This window comes from Passer montanus, unplaced genomic scaffold, assembly GCF_014805655.1.
Source record: "Passer montanus isolate IOZ18808 unplaced genomic scaffold, ASM1480565v1 scaffold17, whole genome shotgun sequence".
Taxonomy (NCBI): Eukaryota; Metazoa; Chordata; class Aves; order Passeriformes; family Passeridae; genus Passer; species Passer montanus.
Genome location: NW_024364270.1, coordinates 14,257,169 through 14,280,059, shown reverse-complemented (window position 1 = coordinate 14,280,059; position 22,891 = coordinate 14,257,169). Strand labels below are relative to the sequence as shown.

Sequence of the window (22,891 nt, the reverse complement as noted above, 5' to 3'; positions counted from 1 at the left end):
AGGCAGGAGCAGTCTGGAGCAGGGAAGGGAAACCACTGTTGGGGGTTCTGAGCCCAGCTGCTCCCATGAATCCAGGGGACCAGTACACCTTCCATGTGCCCTCAGGCTCCAGACACAGCACAAGAGCCCTCAATCACATCTTAAATAAGTGCATCAGTCAGGAACTGAACTGCTCAAACCACAGGTAAAAGACCTTTGTCTTACACCTTCTTTAGGGTGATTCAAACCATAAAAATTCACAAGTCTGATATGTGTTATGGCAGAACAAGTTAAAATGGAGGGTCTGTTAAAAATAATGAAAGAAAACTGACTGACTCTGAGAACTTCCCTGAGGCTTTGCCCACAGCTGGCACAGCACCTCCACTGCACGTAGTAAGCTCACCCAGAGCTATGCCAGAAATGTGGGACTTGTACACAAGGAAGTTAAATGCTTCCTCCAAGGTAGCACAGACAGGTGGTCTGTATCAAGGTAGCAAGATGTTTGCAGGACCCCACTCCTTCACATCTGTTGACAGAAAATAAGCAAAGTTTTTGGTTTCTGATGGTGGTGATCCCTGCTTTGGGATAGGAAGAGGGCTGTCATATCCCAGGACCTTTCCCATTACTGTTATAGCTAGCAGCATTCTCAATGTACCACACACCCCTGAACTGGCACATCATTTACAGCTTTTACTACACGTCTGTAATTCTACAGGGTGCCCTCCTCAGCTGACAACCAAATCCCTTCTTCGCCCACCTTTCTAACAATTCACCTCACTGGAAATAGGTCCAAAGGACAAAGAAACACAGTCTTTACTAGGCTAAAATTCTATTGAAATTTTTCTAATGAATACATAAAGTGCTTTATCCAGAAATACAGCCACAAGCTCACCCGTTTTTCAGTACAGATACACGTGCACTGCCATTCATCTACACTATAATTTTAGAAATAGTGGAGGGAACAGAAATTAACAGGCTACCAAAGAGTAGAAAGTATGCTGATCCTGCAGCAGCAGCAGGGACTGTAGTGAGGAAATCATTCCTCAGATTCTTGTCAGTGAGAGCCGAGACAAAAGCCTGAGCTCCCAGCTTTCCCCTTCTCCTCCTTCCACAGGGTTTGCACCTCTTTATGCAAGAATGACCCTTCAGAGAGCAGACTCACCGCAAAGCTGGGGTTACCTAGCCCGTTGAGATCTTTGTCTGAAGAGGGTGTCATGCCTTCTGCTTGCCTTCACCGACTGCTTTGAAAGAGAACTAGTCAGAAGAGGAAAGCCTCCCAAATTCCCACTCCTTTCAGCCAAAACAGCCCCAAAGAAACGGGGTGAGAAGATGCAGAAGCTGGATTTCAGGAGCCAAGCAGCGCTCAGTCCTAGCTATTCATGTGAGCTGTATTGCAGAAGTATTTCCTTTTCTTTGGCTTATATAAGTGACTCCTTTCCTCCAGCTGATTAGAGGACTGGCATTCAAATCAATCTGGAAGGCAGCCCTTCCCTGGAAATGAGAGAATCAGTAACTCTTGACAAAAAAACTTCATCCACAGGTAAGGATGCTGGAGGATCAGAGAGGCATCCCACACAGTCTTGGAAATTGTTGCTTCATTACTGCTTCAGCAGCAACTTGCATTTTTTTGTGTGGGTTGGGCCTGTTTGAAGATCTTTGTCTTCATCTTTGGGACATTCAATTACCAGACAGTTTCATTTATGCAAACTTATATGCAAACTACTGTATGTTTTGGCTGACATACAAACATTGTCATCTTGTAGGATACTCCTATTACAGCCTGAAAAGTATGAAGCTTTTACTGTGAATTTATTTATGGCAGCAACCAATGACCTAGTGTTGACATATATTTGTTGTTTAGCTTAAATAAACTTGAAATAGAATGAGTCATAGTTGTAATACTGTGTGATTTAGAATACTGTTTGCTTAGCTTTAGTTGCTTAGCATGAGCAGCTGGACTTCCTGAAGCCTTGAGCCACAAGCTGTGGACTTTCATAGAGATATGCTTTTGGCTGAAATACAGTTAATTTTCCTAGTAACTGGTACAGTGCTGTGTTTTGTCTTTAGTCTGAGAAGAATATTGACAATACACTGATTATTTAGTTGTAGTATTTATCCTGAGTCTAACTCTTTTTTTAGTTCCCCATGTTCTTTACTCATGGTCCCTCTCCAAAGGCATCCAGCTCAAGCTGACGTGCTGCTGTACCCTCTATTAAATGGGCTGGTTTGGAAGAGACCTTAAAGATCATCTAGTTCTAGACTGGAATGGCACAATATTCCTCTGGGGCTGGTCTATCTTCTCAGTAATTTTTTATTTTTATAAAAAAAAGTCTCCTACCTGTTAATTTGAGCCCAGCATCTGTTCAATGACTCCTCAGTCCTGCCATAACCTTGTTTTCAGATGAGACCCAGGTATTCAGTAACCAAAGCTTCTTAAACAACTTAAACTTGTTTAACATCCAAAAGGCATGGGTGCATAACAACATCTGTGTCACCTAAACTAGCATGTACAACTGCCCACACAAAAGTGTTAAGTGAATAGGATGAGAAGAACAAAATAATAACAACAATCCTTTTCCTCAAAAAATGCTGGGCAGAAAGCCAGCTTCCTCACCTGGGAAACCATGCAGTGCAAAAAATGCACTTTTTTAGAGTACCAAGACTGTAGACTTTAATATAAAACGTGATAAGTAATATAGTACATAGTACGATAAGCCATAGCACAGAGCCAAAAGCCTGAACACTAAGCCTGCTAGGAATGAAGAGTTTAACAATGCCAACCTCTGGCCAACAGAAGGTTAATAATCTGGAAGCTAGATGAAGGTTATGAAATAGCACAATGTATATGTCAAAACAGAAATTTATGAGGTCCATGTGAAATGCCCCAGCCTGGAATATCCTGCCTTTGGAAATAAGCAAGAAAAATAGGCAGTCTCTGTATATATTTAAATATTGTATATATAACGTATACATGAACATTTATGTGGATATTTAAGTGTATATAACAAGATTATCAATAAATTACTGAATTGTGAGTTTTTTTCAGAACAAGGTATTATTCAATTAGCAAAAATGCATGTTTGAACAGCAGTGCTGTGAACTACTGATTATTGATGACAGTCAATTATACAAACGACTTTTAAGTATAAATTGGAAGGTACACACCTTTTCAAGTTATTCACAATGTTTTAGGAAAGAAAACAAAAAAATACAATACAGATTGCTTTAGACTTGTGTGTCTGGCATATCTCTTGCTGTCAGTCAAGTGACCTGGCCAGCTGCTCATGACAGTAAAGGCTGGCTCAGTTTATGCCCCTGAGAGAAGCATAACTCAAACTTTATGCCTCTGCAATGCAAGCACTGATACAGGAGCTCCCTTTGCCTTCAGTGACTACCTCCAAAACTTCCAGTGCACCTTAAAATTGGAGTCCCAAATAGGATAGATTCACAAAATATTCTGAATTAGAAGGGACCCACAGGCATCACCTAGTCCAGCTCTTAAGTAAATGGCCCATACAGAGCTTGAACCCACAGCCCTGGTGTTATTAGCACCATATTCTTTCCCAAATGATAAACCAAGAGGGACTGGCACAGGTGAAGATGTCTAAAGCTGAATGAGAGGCATCCCTCCATGCAGGGCTGTGCACATCAAACCCGGGGAGGTGCAGACTTGCTGAGGTGTGCCAAGCCCCTTGCTGAGAGAGCAGGTTCATCCACAGTGCTCTCACAAACCTGTGGCACCGAATCCCAGCTACTGGGGTTGAACAAAGGTGTGTTTAAAGGGAACTCTGGGCTATGAAATAAAAGCAGTGCAGTATAGAAGAGGCATGTCATGGAGACTGTGCAAAAAAACCCAACAAAACAGCAAATACCGCAATCATCCTTCTGAAAAACACCTTGTTCTTCCACAGCTCTAGCCCTGTTTGGTTTGCATGAAGGATGGACTAGCAAGAGAACTAAGCAAGTGACTTGCAATTACTAATTTAGTTACAAAACACCTCTATGTACTGTCTACAAAACCTTCTGCAAGCAAAGAGGATTGCCCACAGTCTCTGACTTGAAATTAGTACCTGTGTGTTCACTGAATCATTGAGTTGGAAGGGACCTTAAATGTCACCTAGTTCCAAGCCCCCTGCCATGGACAGAGACACCTTTTACTAGATCAGGCTGCTTCAAACCCCATGCAATCCAGCCTTGAACACCTCCTGGAACAGAGCATTCACAATTTCTCTGGGCATCCACAACTTCTCTGTAGTTCAGAATTCAGTAGTGGGAGTGTGGGAGAGGGACACTTTTGCAGATGGAAGATTTAAAAGGTTCAAAGGGGTGCAAGAGAAGGAGGGAGAAATGCCTCTGGTTCATGAAAGCTTTTCTCCTCAGTGCATCCCCACCAGCCAGCAGGGAGATCTGAGTGCAAACACAAGAGACACTTGAGTCAGCTTTGAAAACCATCAGTTGAGCGTTGCCTTGCAGGCTGCTGTGATGGAGAAGCAGCCCTTGAAGAAGGTCATCCACAGGGAATATACAGCAAAGGTGGGCAACACCAGCCAAGAGTGCGGAGCTAGGAGAGCTGCAGCCCCGTGGCTTCCCCTCTAGCTCCTCCTTCCTCTTAGCCTTCCTCAGTAGGAAAGGACTGACCTGGGGCATGAACATGCTCCTCTCCTGAGCCCTGGAGGAAGCTGCACTCCCTGCAGGAACAACCTGATGCCCTGCTCTGGTGCCCTGCTCTGGTGCCCAGCTCGATGCAGATGTCTGCCTCTGGAAAGCAGGAACTGGGAACAGCACTGAAATCCCACTCCAGCAGGATATTGATTTTGAAATAATAAACTCCTTTATCTCCCTCAGCCGCAGGCTAGCTCTTAAGAGCATTAGCAAAGAGTTAATCCATGTCACCAACTCAGCATTTTGAGAACAAACGTGGTTATTGTGTCACGGGGGTTTTGCTGAGCCTGGTCATTCCCTGGCATGCGTGACAAGCCAGACTCCTGCTGACCCCGGGCTGAAGACCATGCTTTTGGCATGTCCTCAGCTCACAGCTATTGCACATCTGGATGCACCCAGCAGCAGGGAGGGGCACTGCCCCAGGCTCTTCCCACTGTCCACAGTCCGGCAGCAGAGGGACCAGCTCGCAAGCCGCGGCAGGAGAAGGTGAACAGATCCCAGGCTCAGGCTCAACAGAGGGACCACTTCAGGGTCGGTCCTGTCCAGAGTGATGTATCCCCAGAGCCCAGGGGGCTGCCTGCGCTCCAGCTTCCAGGAGACAATGGGGTTTGCACCCAGGGCATGTCCCAAGGCAGGCTCCTCTGCCATCAGCATTACACTGGCACACAGTCCTGCATCAAAACTTTTACCTTTACTGCACGAGCAAACAGCAAAATCCCTGCAGTCGGAGAAAAGAAAAAGAAAAAAAAAAGAAAGAAAAAAAAGGAAAAAAAAAAGAAAAAAGAAAAAAAAGACCAAGAAACCAGCAATATAGCAATATTCACTGAGACAGGGAGGAACATACCTCCTTGGTCTGCTCTCCAGGGGGAGCCAAAGAAAGGTCACTGCTTAAGAAGGATTAACCAGAAAAGAGAAGAAATGAAAGTAGTTTCTGAGCAAGATCATTATGAGGCATGGGAGGTTGAAACAGTTTTCCTAAGGAATCAAATCCCTTGGAGGGAAGCCCAGAAACACCAACCCAGCCAAAACAAAAAAACAAAAAAAAAACCCAAAAAACAAAAAAAAAGGCTGAGAGATGGATGGACAAACAGAGCAGGATTAAGGCATTCCCACATTCAAATTCTCATGGAGGTAACAAGAAACCTCTCTGCAAGTGCAAGGAGGGTCAGAGTACTGCTGAACTACTCCAGGTGGGAGCAAGAGCAGGTTCCAGTGCTGGGGAGGAAGGCAAGCAAGGTCCAGCCACTGCCTGGCCCCACAACTCACCTCCACTCAGCAGACACCCTCATCTATATCCCTGTGTTGGGATGGGATGTGACAAGAACTTGATCCTGACTGACATTTTTATTTCTCCTTTATGCACGACAGTAAACCACACTAAGATGGTAAGACCACTGCTGGGTTTTAGAAATAGAAGCTGCTCACACATCCAAGGCAACATTCCTGCCCCCCTCAGAACCCACTGGGGCAGCCATAAGCAGCCCAGCACACTGGCTACAGATAAAGGCCACAGATATAAAAAGAGAAATGAACAAAAACTGACCCATCTCCATGCAAAGCTGTATTTGTGCCAATGCTATTAGTGAACAACAGCCTCCAACCCTTATACCTGCAGTAAGTCCCAGGACATGCAAGGATGCAGTACAGGAGGGGCAAAGGAGACCCACAGAGCCAGGGGAGCTCCAGGGAGTGCAAGGAGGGGAGAAGACAGACACAGCAGGGGATGCTCCAAAAGTCACCTCAAAGTCCTGCTGGTCACACAGCTGCTGTACTGGCTGCTGGGGAGAGCCCTGGCACAAAGGCATTGCCTGCACAAAAACATCTGGCTCTCAAGCCCTCAAGGCAACATGGAGCATCTTTTCTCTTCATGGGTGCACAAAAGTGACCAGGCAGGTGGGGTAGGTAAGAGCAACATACATTCCAGGAGGATTGCTACTACAGCCCCTCCACCTATAAAACATCAGAGCCTGAAATGACAGGCAGAGAGATGCCAAGCAGAGAAAAGGGAAAGGAAAAACAGATTTCTCTCCAGTTCCAATTCTGGCAAAGCCAGTGGAACTGCTGCTATGAAACCCTTTTGATTCCCATGGCTCATATCCCACTCCACTGCTGTTGACAGAAAATCAGCCCTAGGTTCTGGCAGGAAGGAAGAGACGAGCACAGGAGGGTCTGTAGTGTAAGAGTCTCAGCAGTGAGCTCAAGCATGGATTTTGGCAAGTGAGGAGGAGGAGAAGGAGAAGGGCTCCTGATGTGCAGCTCCAGCACCTGGAGAGCTGTTAACAGCCAGTCTCTGCAGATGGCTGTAAAGGATGGATCCTAAGGGTTTGCTCTTTCTCACTCCCTTTCTCACACCTGTTTTCCTTCTCCGAGGGGCTCTGGAGGCGAGTGGCCAGAGCAGGGCTGGCAGTGCTGGCAGCAGGGACACAGGGCTTGTGCCGGCGCGCAGGAGAGGCAAGCGCCGGGGGAAGAGCGGCTGCTGGCTTTGCTGCTTGGGGCTTAATGCACTAAGAGCCCAGCTGATTCCTGCTCAGACGCAAAGGGAAACTGCAGGCACTCGGGACGGCCGGGCACCCAATGGTGCTGTGTTTGCCCAAGCCATGACGGGACAGAGGCTCGGGAAATGCATCGTCCTTTGCCTGCTGCCCTGGAGCTTCCTGAGCTTTGCCTGGAGTGATGCTGCTGGGCCCGGGACCGCCTCACTCGGTGCAGGACACGTCAGAAAGGGGCTGTCCAGAGACGCTGCCAACGGGACCGATGTGCAGAGCAACATGTCAGGTACTGAAACGAGCGATCTCCTGCCTCTCCCTCTGCGGGCTGCCTGGGGCCCCTCGGTGCAGGAACACACGGGGAAGAGCACAGGGACGCGGGGATGAAGGCATGATGGTGCTTTTCTCGTCGGACACAGCGGCACTCCCAGGGCATGCACAGGGGCCACAAGGCTTTGTGTGGTGGCCACAGCAGATTCTGTGATACGGGAGAGATGTGTTGCACCAGAAGCAGTCAGGAGGCACAGGGAGGAACCTCGACAGTTAATGTTTTCCTTTGAGAGTGAAGTCCTCCTCCATGGTAACATCTATGCATGTCACGATGGACCAGCTGTCTGCTCAGGGTAAGGGATGTGCACTGAACACATTCCTATCCCTAGACGCTGAGCTGCAGCCCTTGGGAAGAAACGGAGATTTTTTTTTAAAAAAAGTACAAATAATCTCCAGCTGCTGAGGGTGATTATTTTTCTTTAATCCACTTTCCAGGGCAAAGCACATGCCATTTCCCAGTGAGTGAGATACAGTCTCAGAGCTGCTGTGGGGTGACCACCCACCTGGGGCTGGCAGCAGCTCAGTGAGCCCATGTCATACTCCAGACCATGGTGACCATTGGCAAAGGTCATAACAGCCGGTGCTGGACAATGTAATCACACAGAAGATCCAGTCCAGACACTCAGCAGCCTCCCTGGCACCGCTGAGTTAACTCATACAGACATCTGCACTACCTGTTAACAGCACTGCTGAAATGAGATAAAGATCTTACTCAGCCTGATTTGTTTCTTATCTGGTGGACTAGAAGCCTACACCATCTCGGTAAAAGCAGAGGGAAACCAGACCTTTCTCTCACATTAGCTTTACTATTCCACTTGGAATTCCACAAAAGTTACCCCTAAGCTAGATAAAGCACATTTCTGCCTGCGGGTTTTAAGCTTGGTTAAATTAGAACTGATCAGAGTATTTTCCTTTAATTTAGGATATTGATACCCATGATACCTGCTACCACAGTTTCTTTGCCTTATGGTAGAATATCCAGGTGGGGGAGTTGGCAAGCACGTGTCAGACTGCCATTCTTTTTGGAGCCTACCTAACTTTTGGCTCTCCCTAGGTATTAGTGCAATGCAAAAAAGATGGTCTAAGCAGGATAATTAGGTAACTCTGAATAGATGTGAGTTACAAACTAGTTAAAAAATTAAAGGCTTGGATGAAAAAAAAGCCTCTCTGTAGCAGAGAGTAATATTTCTTTGGTTTGAGTTCCAACCAACAATATTCTCCCAGAATACTGTGTTATTAAAAAAACTTTCTCTTCCTTTTCCTTTCTGCATACTCTCCCCAGCCTGCACCTTTCCAGTCTCACTTCTGCTGTTCAGTAGCTGCTCACACTGGAGAGTTGGCAACTGAAAAACTTATTTTCCAGATAAAGCTGCTAGACTTTCTAATGTGTTTCCTTCGGACCATGCAAAAAACCCACACACACGTTAAAAAAAATTAAAAATCCCAGAGGCTTGCAGGTCACACAGGAGTGACACAGGGGACTAGCAGCCCTTTCGACAGCATCACTGGGGGGGTGTTTGTCACCACCTACGCTCAACATGTCCCCTTCTCCCCCAGTGCCATGCACAGCTCTGCCCCCGCCGCGCTATGGATACTACTACGTGGACAGAGGCTCAGGCGTCTCCTTGGGCTCGGTGCTCGTGTACTGGTGCCAGGAGGGATACCAGCTGGTGGGCAGCGAGAGGCTCGCCTGCCTCCGCCAGGACAGCACCTCATCCTGGAGCCACCCCCCTCCCCAGTGCCAGGGTAAGGAGCCCTGGGGCGGGATCCAGGCCCCGGGGGCTCGGGGGCAGCGCTAACGCGGGTGGGGAGGAGCAGCCGCCGGCCCTGCCACGGGGGCTTCCTCGCTCCGACCCAGGCAGCGAGGGCAGCAGGAGCGCGGGTGACCCGGCCACCCCGAACGGGGACAAGGAAGGTCCAGCTGGACCCAGTCGGTCGCGGCCAGCACCGCTCAAGTGCCTGCCCCAGCAGCAGCAGCACTGCAACAGCGATTCAGGGGCTGCAGGAGGCAGGGGCTGCCAGCGGGTGAATTCACCTGAGAACAGCTCAGCACAGAGCCAGAGCCTCCCTCAGTGCCAGCAGCTGCTGCTCAAGTCAGCAGGCTGGGTCAAAACCTGGCACCGGCTGACACCCGGCTCCTGGTGCCAGGCACAGGGAGCCCAGGGCACTGCCAAAGCTTTCCCAGCAGGAGGAAAACTGAACTGCACAGTCACCCGGTGCATGTTGAGCATGTGCCAGTTGCAAGTGGCTCTCCTTAATACTTTTTCACTTTTCTTTTAACATTTTAACTTTTTTTCCCCCCGTTTTTAGCTGTTTCCTTTTGCCCTTTTACATTTTTCTTTTTTACATTTTTCAACGTTTTTTCCTTTTAAACTTTTCTCCCTTTTAAACTTTTCTCCACTTTTAGCTTTATTACATTTTAACTTTTTCCTATTTTTCTTGTTTAATCATTTTCCTTTCTATTTTTAGGGCTTAATTTCTGCTACCCTTATGCTTTATACAAGATACATCAAATGCTTTATATTTCCTGCCCCGTGTGATTATTTTATATTAATTATCTGAAAAAAAAAAAAAGTGTTAATATGGGGTGTTTTTTTCCATCAACTTTCTGGTGCATTGAGCCGGTGCGGTATCAGCAACATTCACCATCAGCTTTTATAAAGGTTATTAACAAATATTCTCTGTTCGTCACTCTGGGGTTACCTGCAAGGCGGCCGGGAGTGAGGGGGGTCCCTTTCCCCGGCGCCGCTCACCGCCCTTGCCCGCAGCCGCCGCGCAGCCCTCGGGCACCGGGTCCCGCATCGCGGTGGCCGCCTCGCTGCTGAGCGGAGCCGTCATCCTGGCACTGTCCGTCTCCTTCGCCGTGTGCTGCTGGCGCGACAGGGCGAGCAAGAGCCGCGGGGGGTGAGTACGGAGGTGGTGCGGGGGCGGCGGGGTGGGTTCGGCAGCAGCGAGGAGCGTCGCTGCTGCCACCTGCCGAGACACGCGGGTTGTGCCCACTCGGGACACTCGAGACCCACTTGTGCCCTTTCACAGCCCTCCTGCTCACACATCTGCAACTATCTGGCATCAGAAAAGTTAAACCACTGCTCCAAAGCCAAGGTATGCTTGACTGTGGAAGGGGTTTCCATCAGCGGGGATGCTGCTGATGATGATTGCAGCTCCCGTAACATGTCTGAGGAATGGGATGCCATACAGAGGGACCTGGACAAGCTCAAGAAGTGAGGCCATGGAAACCTCAGGAGATTTAACAAGACCAAGTGCAAGGTGCAGTGCCTGGGTCAGGGCAACCCCAGGTATTAATGCAGCCTAGGGATGAACAGATCGAGAGCAGCCCTGCTGAGAAGGACTTGGAGGTGCAGGTGGATGAGGGGCTGGACATGACCCAGCAATGGCACTCACAGCCCAGAAAGCCAATTGTATCCTGGGCTGCATCCAAAGCAGGGTGAGACAGGGGATTCTACCCCTCTGCTCTACTCTGGTGAGACCCCACTTGCAGAGCATTCAGCTCTGGGGTCCCTAAAGTAAGAAAGACATGGACCTGTTTGAGTAAGGCCCAGAGGAGGCCACAAAGACAATCAGAGGGCTGGAGCACTTCTGCGAGAAAGGCTGTGAGAGTTGGCATTCAGGGAGCAGCAAAGGCTCCAGGAAGATCTTACAGCAGTCTTGTAGTACTTGATGAGACCCTACAAGAAAGAGGGGTACAAGCTTTTTTAGAAGGGTGTGTTATGATAGAATAAGGGGCAATTATTTTAAGGTGAAAGAGGACTGGCAAAGGTTGAATATAAGGAAAATGGATTATATTATGAGGGTGGTAAAACACTGGAACGATTTGTCCCAAGAGGCTACAGATGCCCCATCCCTGAAAATATTCAAGATCAGATTGGATGGAGCTCTGAGCAAGTTGATGTAGTTGAAGGTGTCACTGCTCATTGCAGTGGGGTCACTTGAAAGGTCACTTCCAACCTCAATTGTTCTATGATTCTGTTAGCTTGGTGATCTACAAAAAGCTCCCCACTATCAGAGGAAGAAGGGAACAGACAGTACCTGGAGGCTGGTTAATAGGAGTATCACTTTTCTGAGGCTAAGTTCAGTGCAACTGTCTGCACATAGCCCAGGGCTGTGGAGGGAAAGGAGGAGCACTCTTCTCTGGAAATAGCTGGGAGAACAGTCATGGTGGGAAGCAGGACTGGACAAACAGAGGTAGCAGGACCACAGTCACAGAGAATCATCTCTGCAGCAGCACTGCCCAGTTTTCCTGGCATACACCTACAGTCCAGCGAGGCCTTTTTTGTATCCCGGGCAAAGGATTACAGTAACAGGGACCATGCAGCCTAGGAATACACCTTAACCAAGAGCCTAACTCTTTATCAGAAGTGCGCAAGCAGAAACAAAAATCCCTGCAAGCAAGAGAGAGCATCTCAGTCTTTCAACAGGCACCAGCCTACCTCTCCCCACAGGCCTGCTCTTCCCTAGGTGCTGCAACCCTGTTCTGCAGGGCTGAAACAGCACCAGTCCTTTCCTCTGGGAACAGCGGAACAGGGTAAAAACCACTGGGTGACAGCGGTGCCTTAGGATGCAAACATACAGATCTTCCCATGTGCGAGCAAATAAAAGTCAGAGCACTGAGCACCAAGCAAGCACCTGCATGAGCATCTCTCTCTCACCGCCCGCAGGCAGCAGCAGCAGCAGAGAAGGAAAGTCAGAGGACGGAGGCGCGACCCCTCCACCGCCGAGAGGCGCAGGAATGCTTTCGGAAGACTCAAGCACTACCACCGGCGCGATTACCACCTCTCGGCCGTCTCCAGCTCCGTGTTCCCAGGCGCATTCGCAGGCTGCAATAACCTGGCTTTCCAAAGGTACGCTTCAGCACCACTCCCTGCCGCTGCCCTCCCAAGCTCCTCACACAGGGCCGAGAGCTGCTCCCAGCCTGGCCGGAGGCAGCAGCAGCCAGCTGTAAAAGAGCTGAGCAGTCAGTCCCCTGCTTCACCCTCTGACGTGCCCTCCACAGCAGTGAAACCCTTGCACCCGCTCTGTTCCAAGGGGAGGGAAGCCGGAGGCTCAGGGCTTCCCTTTGCCCCGCCTCAGCATCACCTGGGCACGCTGCAGGCTGCTTACCATGTCCTGTCCCGCTTGCCTTTTCCAGCAGCCCATCCCAGCAGCCGAAGGTGCCCTTGGAAAGATGGCGCTGCGAGGCTCAGGCGCTGCTCCAGCCGGTGCTGCCGGCCGGCCCCGCCCCGGCCCGCGGCCCGCCCGGCCACCTGCCCGCGGCCAGAGACCCGCCCGGCCTCCTGCCCGCGGCCAGAGACCCGCGCCTGCCCCTCTGCCGCGCGGGCCTGCAGCAACACAGGCTCTGCAGCAAGTTTGGAACGCCGGCTTGAGAATTTAAACTGCCATTCCGCTTCCTTTTTTTTTTTTCTTCTTTTTTTTTTTCCCCCCCTTTTAACGCTGTTAACTCCTTGAGCTCAGGAAAGCATTTCAGAAGAGGTAATGACTGCACCTGGGTTTTCAGATGGAGAAAACCTGACACTTCATGCTGAAAGACAATTTTTAATATAATCCTTTTATTTCCCTCCCCTGCCCAGCAGTGCACATTTCAAACAGGAGTTTCTGGGTTATAAACTTCTTAATTGATCATTGATGAAAGTCAGGTCTGAGCAGCCCCAGCTTAACCTGAAGTCTATGGGTAGACTTCTAAGTTTTGAACGTGAGTCTGCTTTTCTGTTTAGGGCTCTTTTAAAGGCTGAAAGTGTAAACAGTTACCAGGAACAAAGAATAACATTAGATATCTGGAAGCATTTACAATTAATTGCAGTTGAATATAGATGGAGACTTAAGGGTTTTTTTGTTGGCATTCAGAAGTCACCATATCCCCCCACTTCTATATGGACAATCTTCAACTTGGAAGATGTATTGGCAAGAGTGCAAAAGCTAGCCAGTCAAGGGGAAAACATGGATTTATCTTTAACACAAAGAACCTAGCACATCTGAAAACAAACAACACCCCCTCTGAAAGAAAAAAAAAAAAAAAAGAAAGCAAAAAGGAAAGAAAAAAACAACCACCCCAACCCAAAACCCAACAAACCTCTTGGGGATTCTCCATCTCTTCTCTCCAGCACTGGAAATTCAAATCACATGTATCAGGACTCATAGCAGGACCCAAAGAGCTAACTTAAGCACCATCAATTGCATTCAGAAAGCAATGACACTATATTTCTATCCAACATCTCCTGGGTGGAAGTCCAGGGGCGTGTTCCAGGAGCATATGCAGAGCCTGGCCAGGCAGCAAACACCTCACCCTGTTTGCACCCCAGGACACAGCTATGCCCAAGGCACTCTGGGCACACACGGGGCTCGGTGAGGACTGTGGCATCAGGTCTGCAGAGAGACACTGTTGGTGTTTCAGGAGGTGCTGCGGTGTTAGAGGAGGGGCTGGCAGCCCCCAGAACCATGCATGGCGCTGGCAATAAGAACGAGCACCCCAGCAAGCCCTGCTGGCTCAAGGATCCAACGTGATACCCATACAGTCGGGCTACAAAGGCTGGGAGTTTTAGTCTGCTGACTTCATTTCTGTCAACATCTGCATCACATTTCAAGGAAAGATGTCTTAAAAAGATGCAATTTAGCACTTCCTTGTGATAAGAGGAGGTTTGATGGTAGATGTGGATACCACTGCCACTTTTCCCTGGAATGAAGGCGAGGGACACAGTTTTTTTCTATTTCTAATAATAAAGGAATCTATTCCAATTTCACCTCCTATGTCACTTCTTTTTTCACATGACCAAGCTATGGGAAGTCTGGAAGCGGGTGATAAACTTTTACAGATCCCTGGAAGATGATGATGTTGACAGTGGCCATTTACCAGCAACTGCACGAGAAGGAAGAAAAATCTTTCATTCTCTTAAGGCAACTGATGCCTTAGAAAGGACAGGGAAAGATCTGCTCTGAGCTTCCCTTCAGCTCACATCCTAACCTTACCTTTCTCTTCCTTACCTTTCCTTCTTAGCTTTTCCTCTCTCTTCTTCCAGCCAAGTCTAATGCACAGGGAGGGGAATAATCCTGTTTCAAGGTAAACTGTTCAAAAGAAAAATTGAATAGGATAGGAATGAGACTTTTCCTATCTATGTCTTCCTCTGTTCCTCTCCTTTGTTATGTTTTAATGAATCCAAAAAACCTCACTGCAATCTTCTCTCTCTCCAAAGAGATTTTTGTTCAAAAATACATTTGGGACTCAGTTTGTTCTTTGGATCTGAGTGAGGCTTTAAAACCAAACGTGTCATTTTTGGCTACATAATATTAGAGATTGACACCTGCTTTCACTATAAACTGAAATGATGCACATTGCAGATATAAAAATCTTTTGCCAAACATGTCCAGAAAGTTGCCGATTTGTCAGCAACTTCACATGAAGTGTCATGACAAAAAGCTGGCATTTTCAGTAAAAAATTGACACAGTAGTTTTTCGTACAGAGAAAACTGTCAACTTGAAACAAGCATTTCATGCAATTGATATTTTAAAAATTATTTACTTGACAAAATTCAAAAGTTTCCTTGGAGTAACATTTTCCTGACTTTTTTTTTTAATGCATGTATGCAAAGCTCAGCTTCCTAACAAAACTCTTTGATCCCAAATCATTGTCTTAGCCAAATTTCTCCAGCAAGGAAGAGCACACAGCCAGGTCTTCCTCAAAAGTCATCTCAAGTAGCAGAAACCAAGAAAATAAATATGGGTTAAGGGCAGGAAGTCAGCTTTACTACAAGTATCCCTATCTGTCCTTTAGTCTTTGCCTCAGCTCCTTGGACCAGCACAGCAAGAACTGAGTGAAAGTGTGAAGAGCCACACTCAGCTTCAACTCAGGAAAACACCATCAGTGAGGCAACAAGAAGCACAGTTTGCATTTATTTACCAAACGAGGAGGAGAGAGGAAGGCAACTATATAGAAGCTTTAAGTAATTTGTAACCTGGAAGAAGAAAACCTCTTAGACTATAATCCTATGCATCCTTGCCATGTTACACAGAGGTTCCTGCTGGAGCCAGCATTCACTGAACCACGTATATCACCTTTTTAAAAAAAATTTAAATTATATACATTCAATATCCTGCAGAGAGCTGAACCTTGGAACTGAGGGAAACCATCTGAAGAGGGATGGAGATAGCTGCAAGGCCAGCTCATTGCTCATTCTGCCCCAGGCAAACCTCACAAGCAGTAGCTTTCTGCTGAGTGTCTGAACAAAGCACTCCCAGTTGGTTCTTTTTTTTAAACAGGATTTTAAGCTTCAGACTCCACACTGTAAACCTCAGCCTGCATGCTTATTTTGAAAGAGCTAAACAAGTTTTGGTCACAACTTTAAATTCTCCAGTGAAGGTTGGTGTACCAGCCTCCCATGACTGTTTAGCAGTCTCAGATTCTCTGGAGATCTGGCCAAGATTAATGCTGGGACCTGCAACATCCAAATGCTAAAGACATGAAATTCTAAAAACACATTCATTGTAAGCTTGAAAATAATGGCCACCTTCTGGCGGTACAAACTTTCTAGAGTAACATTTTAAGTGCTGGTAAGAAGAGTAAAGAGCTGAGCAAGTCTCATTCTCTCTCCATGCACCTCAAACACACACATTATTTGTCGATTTTAAGTCTCAGGACTGGGAAGAAGAAATAGCAATCTAGCAGGATTTCACAGGAGACAACAACAGTAACTATGTGATGCCTCTGTCCCACTGAAAGATTCACCTGTGTTGCAGGAGATGGATCCTCCTGACCATCAGATATTAGGCAGATCACTCTCCTACAGATTTTAGATTAAAAAGGACTTTTTTGTACTGTTTTCCTCTGCAGTGATACCACCTCTGTTCAAATGACTTCCACACCTAAGTCACTGCATCAGACCACCCCAGACCAGTACTTTTCGTCAGTAAAGCCAGTATAAAATCTCCAGCTGCCAGGTCACCCAACTCACCTCAAACCCTCACAATGCAGCAATTCTGAGCGCCACAAGTCCCTCCAGCTCTCTGAACTTGTATGGCAACAACTGCGTATGGCCATTTCCATCTGAAGAGCCCTCAATTTGCCACAGAAACATAACTGCAGTATGTCTGGGACAAAGGAAAAACCCAGAAAGTAGGGAAGATGAACACCTCGCTCATTAACAATACTCTTGCATGTAGATCACAGCGTCCTGAGGCTATGCCTTTTCTTACATTGCAAAGCAAAGCTATGATGATACTTCACCTTTTTACTCTTTAGAAGCTTTATTTATGGACTCAACTATTAAGAGAACTCAAGAGCTCCTTCCTATTGCTGCCTGGAATCAAAATACAAAAACTTTTCAAATATTAAGAGTGGTAAGATAAAAAGCAATTCTTCAATTAAAGCTTTTGGGTGCACAGATATGGCTGTATATGCACCTGTGATGAAGGATTCCTACAATTTTTGTAAGTGCAATTACTCAGTATATCTAGCAGGTACATCCACTAGGAGGTCAGCGGCCCCAGTAACCCACCCTTAGGTCACCCCCTTGGAGTTGGTCCAGGGGCTTCTTTACCCTATTTCTTGTTATGTCTCAAGTTCTGATAGAAAACAAGACAATGTCAGAAGTTCTCTTTTCAAGAATACGACTAAACAGAATTTCAAGAATGTGTTCAAAAGGTTTAGCTTATTGTTCTAAAACATGAGGGCAGGAAAAGTACTAGAAACCATACAACTGTATCTTAAAAATCTACAATATATGAAAAACCTATGAATCTTTAGGCATGGCTATCAGCTGAACATTCCCAAAAAGGAAAAAAATTCTGAGATTTGGCAAAGAGGAAGGAGCGCAAGCTCTTTCATTTCCTGTATCTGCATTCAGGTCAAACATGACCATACACCAGTGACGTGTAAAGTACTTCCACAGCTGGCCATGCAGCCACACACTACTGGAGATGTAAAGCAAAACCACTCAAAGCCCAGCTTCATGCCAAACATCACTTTACAGTACATGCTCTGGCCACACTGAGAACTCCAGCTGGACTGGAGGAGAGGTCATCTCCCTCAAGACATTAGAAGTACCTACAAGCCCTTCAAGTCAGCCCGTGACAATTCCAGCCCCTCAACCAACCCTTCAAGCGCTCTGCCTGCCACCTCTCAGTTTCTTGACACACCTCAGTTCTGAGCAGAGAGTTTTTACCCCAGCACAACAGCTTTCCCCAGAGGGAATTAGCCCCAAGCAATGCAAGACCTGCCATGCTAGATTTCTCTGTGCTAGAGACCAACACTAGTGCCAAGCTCGTCTGCAACTTCCACACGTTCCGAGGAGAGGGATGAACAATAAGCACCCAGGTATCACAAGCTTTTCAAGTGTATTTATCTAAACTTCCTTACAAGCATAAGGATGGAAACTGATGCATGACCATTTCTCTCTCACCAGAAGAAAAAAAAGCCAGAAATCTCCACAGCAGCATGACAACTCTACCAAACTACAAAAAACTCCAAACTAGAACAGAACAAACAAAACCACAAAGCCAAAACCATCCTCCATTTTCCCTAAAATCCAACATCTTCAATGTTTGTGATTACATGAGCATCTCAGGGGAAAAAAAAAACCTTACTGGACAACAGAGTTCATGATGGAGGAAAAGAGAAACAAAAGCTGAGTTCGGGAATCCCCAAACGGGGACAAGGAAGGTCCAGCTGGACCCAGTCGGTCGCGGCCAGCACCGCTCAAGTGCCTGCCCCAGCAGCAGCAGCACTGCAACAGCGATTCAGGGGCTGCAGGAGGCAGGGGCTGCCAGCGGGTGAATTCACCTGAGAACAGCTCAGCACAGAGCCAGAGCCTCCCTCAGTGCCAGCAGCTGCTGCTCAAGTCAGCAGGCTGGGTCAAAACCTGGCACCGGCTGACACCCGGCTCCTGGTGCCAGGCACAGGGAGCCCAGGGCACTGCCAAAGCTTTCCCAGCAGGAGGAAAACTGAACTGCACAGTCACCCGGTGCATGCTGAGCACGTGCCAGTTGCAAGTGGCTCTCCTTAATACTTTTTCACATTTTTTTTTCAGCATTCTTTTTTTTCCTTTTTAGTGGTTTTCTTTCTCCTTTTTTTTTTCCTATTTTAAGTGTGATTAAAACAGGTCTGTCAAGACACTGCATTTACAACATCACCTACCTGCTGACACTTGATTTCCAACTCGGTTTTAAAAGAAAAAGAATTCATGCAATGGCTCTTCACCTCAGCCAGAAGGTGACACTTTATTCATTGCTGTATCTAAAAAAACAGAATTCCCTTGTTTGATACTAAAAAGATGGTGGGGGAGGCCATAGGGCAGGAACCCTTACTATTAATCCAGAACTGCTCACCCTCAAATTAATACACCTGAATTGTAAATTCATTAAAAATGCCACACAGTTTCTTATACCAACACATCCGTAACCAACAATCCCCTTCCTTCCCTCAACACACACTCATACACATTTTGGAAGAGAAGTCTGGCCCATCCTTTACCTTCTCCAGACATTATCTACCGAAAGTGTTACCAGTCCTGGGTCACCAGCCTTTCAGTCAAGCACTATTCTTCGCTTAACACATGAAATACCTGCAAGTATCCATACAATATAAGAACCAACAGACCATGAACTAAGACCATCACACTGGTGTTCTCTTCAATAAATGTTCCTGTACATTTCTCATCATAGGAAAACTTCATCAATTAATTTTAAAAAAAGCCCTAACAAATCCACACCCAAAACAAACACTCAACAAAACAAAACCCACCTTCCTCCCCCCAACCAATGAACCCAAAACTTCAGGAGAAAAAACAGGTGAGCTTCACACAGTTGAACAGAGTGCAACACCAAGTTGGTTCCCAACGGAGGGGATGCAGAATCCACATCAGACAGTACACAAAAATAGGCTAAATGTAACAACAGCTGCACCCAGCACATATCAATCTGATCACTGATACACCTTACTGTTGTAATGCCAGTATTACCCACCAAGAAGTCTTGGGAAAGCAGCATCATGAGGAGAAGCCATTGTAGTTGCAAAGCTTTCCCTGAAGGCTAAGGGTTTGTTGGTAGGCCAACCACACCATCTGCTGCATGGCAGCAGGGAGTGAGCATCTCCCAAGCAGCTAAAGCCTGCTTTCCAGTGGCAGCAGACCATGGGCACAGGGTTGCCACAGCACCTCCTACACTGCAACGAAGGGGCAAGTAAAAAACTGAAGAAGGCAGCAGCTTCAGAAATTGCTATGGTACATAGAAAGCAGTTAGAGCTGCTTGGGGAGCCTTGCTAATTTTCAGGGTCAGGAAGGGCACTCTTCTAAAACAAAATGTTAAAGGTGGAAAAATGCCTAGCAACTGTGGAAGGAGACAAAAAAATCCAAACCAAAGATCATTTATATCTTCACTAGCACCTCCAGCAGACAGTTCCTGCTGGACTGCACCCCCAGTTCAGGGGCACCAGTAGGCACCGCCATAGATGAGGCCATTCCAGCCTGCAGCACTTCTCTTCCCACCACCAGCAGTTACAGGAGATGGCTGGGTGACAAAAACATAGTTTACTTTTTGGGGAGCATTGGCATGAAAGGGTGTGCACATTCCCACAAGTAACCAGAGTACATGACTCATCTGCAGCAACGCTGACAGTTCAGAAAGAGCACATACAGGCCCGTAATACAGAGTAATAAACACAGCACTAAAATGGCAATGCAAGTGAGAGAAGAGTAAAAGTATGTAGTTACCAAGTGCTGCTTTGCATAACAGGATATTTAGAAATACATCATGCAGATTGAAGACTTTGCTCCTCTGTCCAGTGGCTGATTCAGCATTTGTCCCCACTTCCAGAAAGTCCAGCTCCTCACCCCACCCCATCCTGCTTTTGGCTTGATAGTTCATCAGTGGAAATTCCCTTCCTTGCCCCTGCCAGCAGCCAACATTTTCAGAAGGCTGCCAGCCTGAACTGTACAGCTCACACCAGGCATCCTTAGAATTTCAGGCTCTTTGCCACCCTTGTAAGCTACATCAATCAGCAGGTCAGCCACAAGGCTGCAGGCTGTAAATATGTCTGCTTGCAAATATAAAGTCTTACTGGAGGCCTTCTGCCCATTAAGAACTCTTCATGCCCTGTTGTGCAAGGACAGTATTTTACACCTTTATGCAAGGCTGCTGACAAACACAGGGAGTTGTAACAAATCCTCTGTCATACTTTCAGGCATATTATTGCATGCTATCTACCCCAAGTGCCATGGCATTTAATTCAGAAAATATAAACAAGATTTTCGTGCTTCAGATTTAAAAGGATACCACCAATAACAGTTAGAGACTGACTGCCTCAAGACATTGCCATGAGTAAAGACAACAGAATCCCTTTAAAAGATTTAAAGTGTTATGCTTGTTCCACCCTTCAATACAGAAGTTACCATACAAAGCAGTATTTCCAGTGATAAAGTAGTTCTGGTTTAGATGAATAAGAAGAAAATCCCAAACATGCAATGGCATACATTTTTTACCAGATGCACTAATTAAAAATCCAAGGTTAAAAAAAACCAAAAAGCAAACATGAAGTCATCATCAAGTTTTCTGTTTTATTTAAGATTTTAGTTTTAATTCTGAAGAAAGAGGTACATTTCCTTGGTTTTAGTTTTAGCGTCAGGTTATAACCATGTTTATTTATCTGTTTCTTTTTTCCTGTCTTTTCAATACTGCACAAACGTCCAGAAACTACAGGGTTAAGTAAAAGCTGCAGGCAGAGGAGGTCAGAGGTTGCTCCTGATGGTGATCATGTGGCCCCAATGCAGTGCTATCCCAGAGTGCCCTAATCAGGTGAATTTAAAATAAAAAAAAAAAAAAAAGAGAGACTGACAGAGGAGACAGAAAGACTGAAGTAAATATCACTCGTGCTTCAGCTGCTTATAATTATATTACGTATACGCTAGGTATTAAATCTGTGAATACTTTTAAAACATTAAAGTTTACTTGAAATCTAAAGCCAAAATTAAAGAAAAATCTTATTCTCCCCTCTTTAAACCACTCTAGCAACATGCCAGTTACTCATAGCTATAAGTGTTTTGTCTTTCAACACACTTCATGTCAAACTCTGACTGATGCAATAAAATCCCCTGCTTTAAAAAAAAAAAAAACAAAAACAAAAAAAACCAACCAACCCCAACATAGCAATTTCCCTGTGTAGTGCCACACTGAATGCAAAATAAATGCTGGGCCACTGCTTGCCCCACATGTTCAGTAACTTCATTTAAATTAAATACCTTTTTTATGTTCTTGCATTTGATTCTGCATTGCACTTTTCCCCCTACTGCAGATTGACACTTTTCCACTAGGCAGAAATACTCATGTGCAAAAGACGTAAGACAGTAATGTTCTCCTTAAGCATTGAGACTGCATTTTGATTTCTCTCTTTTTTTTTTTTCTTAGAATGGTTAGAAAGTATTTCAAACAGTGTAATTCAAACACTGTTTCTACAGAAACTTAACAAAAAGAATGGTCATGACCCTGTGATGGCATTGCATTTGGGGGGGAAGTTTGATCAGGAACTGGATTCTTCAGAAAGAAAGATATGACAGGGAACGGTAGGTGGGTGTGGGGAGGAGTCAGGGTGGGACACTTCCTGCATTTCTAACGTTTTGGGTCTTATTTTTCTTTTTTTCTTTTTCTTCCTTTCCTAATGACGATCCAGCGCTGAGCTCTGTAGTAGATCTGTGGGGGTTTTACTGGGGGGTCTGAAGGCTGTCTGAAAGCCTGGAGGTGGGGAATGGAAGCTGGTGGGGTTTGAAGGAGGAGAGTAGGGATTCCAACTGGCTCTGTGCAGAGGGATCTGTGTGCCGAAGGGGTTACTGTGGTGCGTCTGTGATGGCGCTGCACTGGGGCCGTCCACCTCTGTGAGGGCCTGAAGAGATTTTAGCCAATGTGGAGGATTGTCATCTTGAAGAGTGTCTAAACTGTTTCCTGTGGAGGCTGGGATACCTAAAAAAAGAAGAAAAAACAGGGATACAGGCAAGTCAGAGGAAAAGCAGTAGGTTGACCATGAAGGAGGTCAATTTAACCTAGCAAAAAGCAACAATGAAAAGACATGATTAGTTTGTACAGAAAATGCATTTGACATTATGTATAATTACTCTGCCCATAAAAATATTTAACATTAAATTGAGATACGAGAAAGTTCACCCTCAGAGCACTTCTTCATAAAACACACATTTTTCTATCAAACATTCTGCTCAAGAACTTCATCCTTGTCAACATGACCTTACCACACCAAGCTGCCAGTACACTACACACTTCACCTTTTATTCTGCCTACTTGAAACATGCTTCAGCCTCTCTAACAGGGAGACACAGCCAGACAGCCTTATAAAAGAGAGCTTTATAAACAAGTGGAGTACGTCCCTTTTTAAATAACCAAGTCCAGTGATTGCCTTCAGTGCCTCAGGACCAGCGACGCACATACCGGA

The 22,891-nt window shown here is 46.3% G+C and overlaps 2 protein-coding genes across 15 annotated transcripts in view; both read right to left on the bottom strand.

Annotated features, from left to right (window-relative positions):
* The window catches only part of LOC120499811 (solute carrier family 23 member 1-like), a 31,878-nt gene extending 19,114 nt beyond the window's left edge, over nt 1–12,764 (bottom strand). For 2 of the 8 annotated variants that reach the window (XM_039703970.1, XM_039703971.1), the window contains exon 1: nt 12,576–12,764. In XM_039703970.1, the coding sequence (XP_039559904.1) occupies nt 12,576–12,611 (36 nt within the window). In that variant the 5' untranslated portion in view covers nt 12,612–12,764. Of the gene's footprint in view, nt 1–1,141; nt 1,735–10,160; nt 10,418–12,248; nt 12,412–12,575 lie in introns of those variants that run through there. The other 6 variants (XM_039703967.1, XM_039703968.1, XM_039703973.1 and 3 more) reach the window with 5 other exon arrangements.
* Nucleotides 12,765–20,991: 8,227 nt separating this feature from the next.
* The window catches only part of CNOT4 (CCR4-NOT transcription complex subunit 4), a 76,998-nt gene continuing 75,098 nt past the window's right edge, over nt 20,992–22,891 (bottom strand). For all 7 annotated transcript variants that reach the window (XM_039703961.1, XM_039703965.1, XM_039703959.1 and 4 more), the window contains one exon: nt 20,992–22,407. In XM_039703961.1, the coding sequence (XP_039559895.1) occupies nt 22,106–22,407 (302 nt within the window). In that variant the 3' untranslated portion in view covers nt 20,992–22,105. The remainder of the gene's footprint in view (nt 22,408–22,891) is intronic.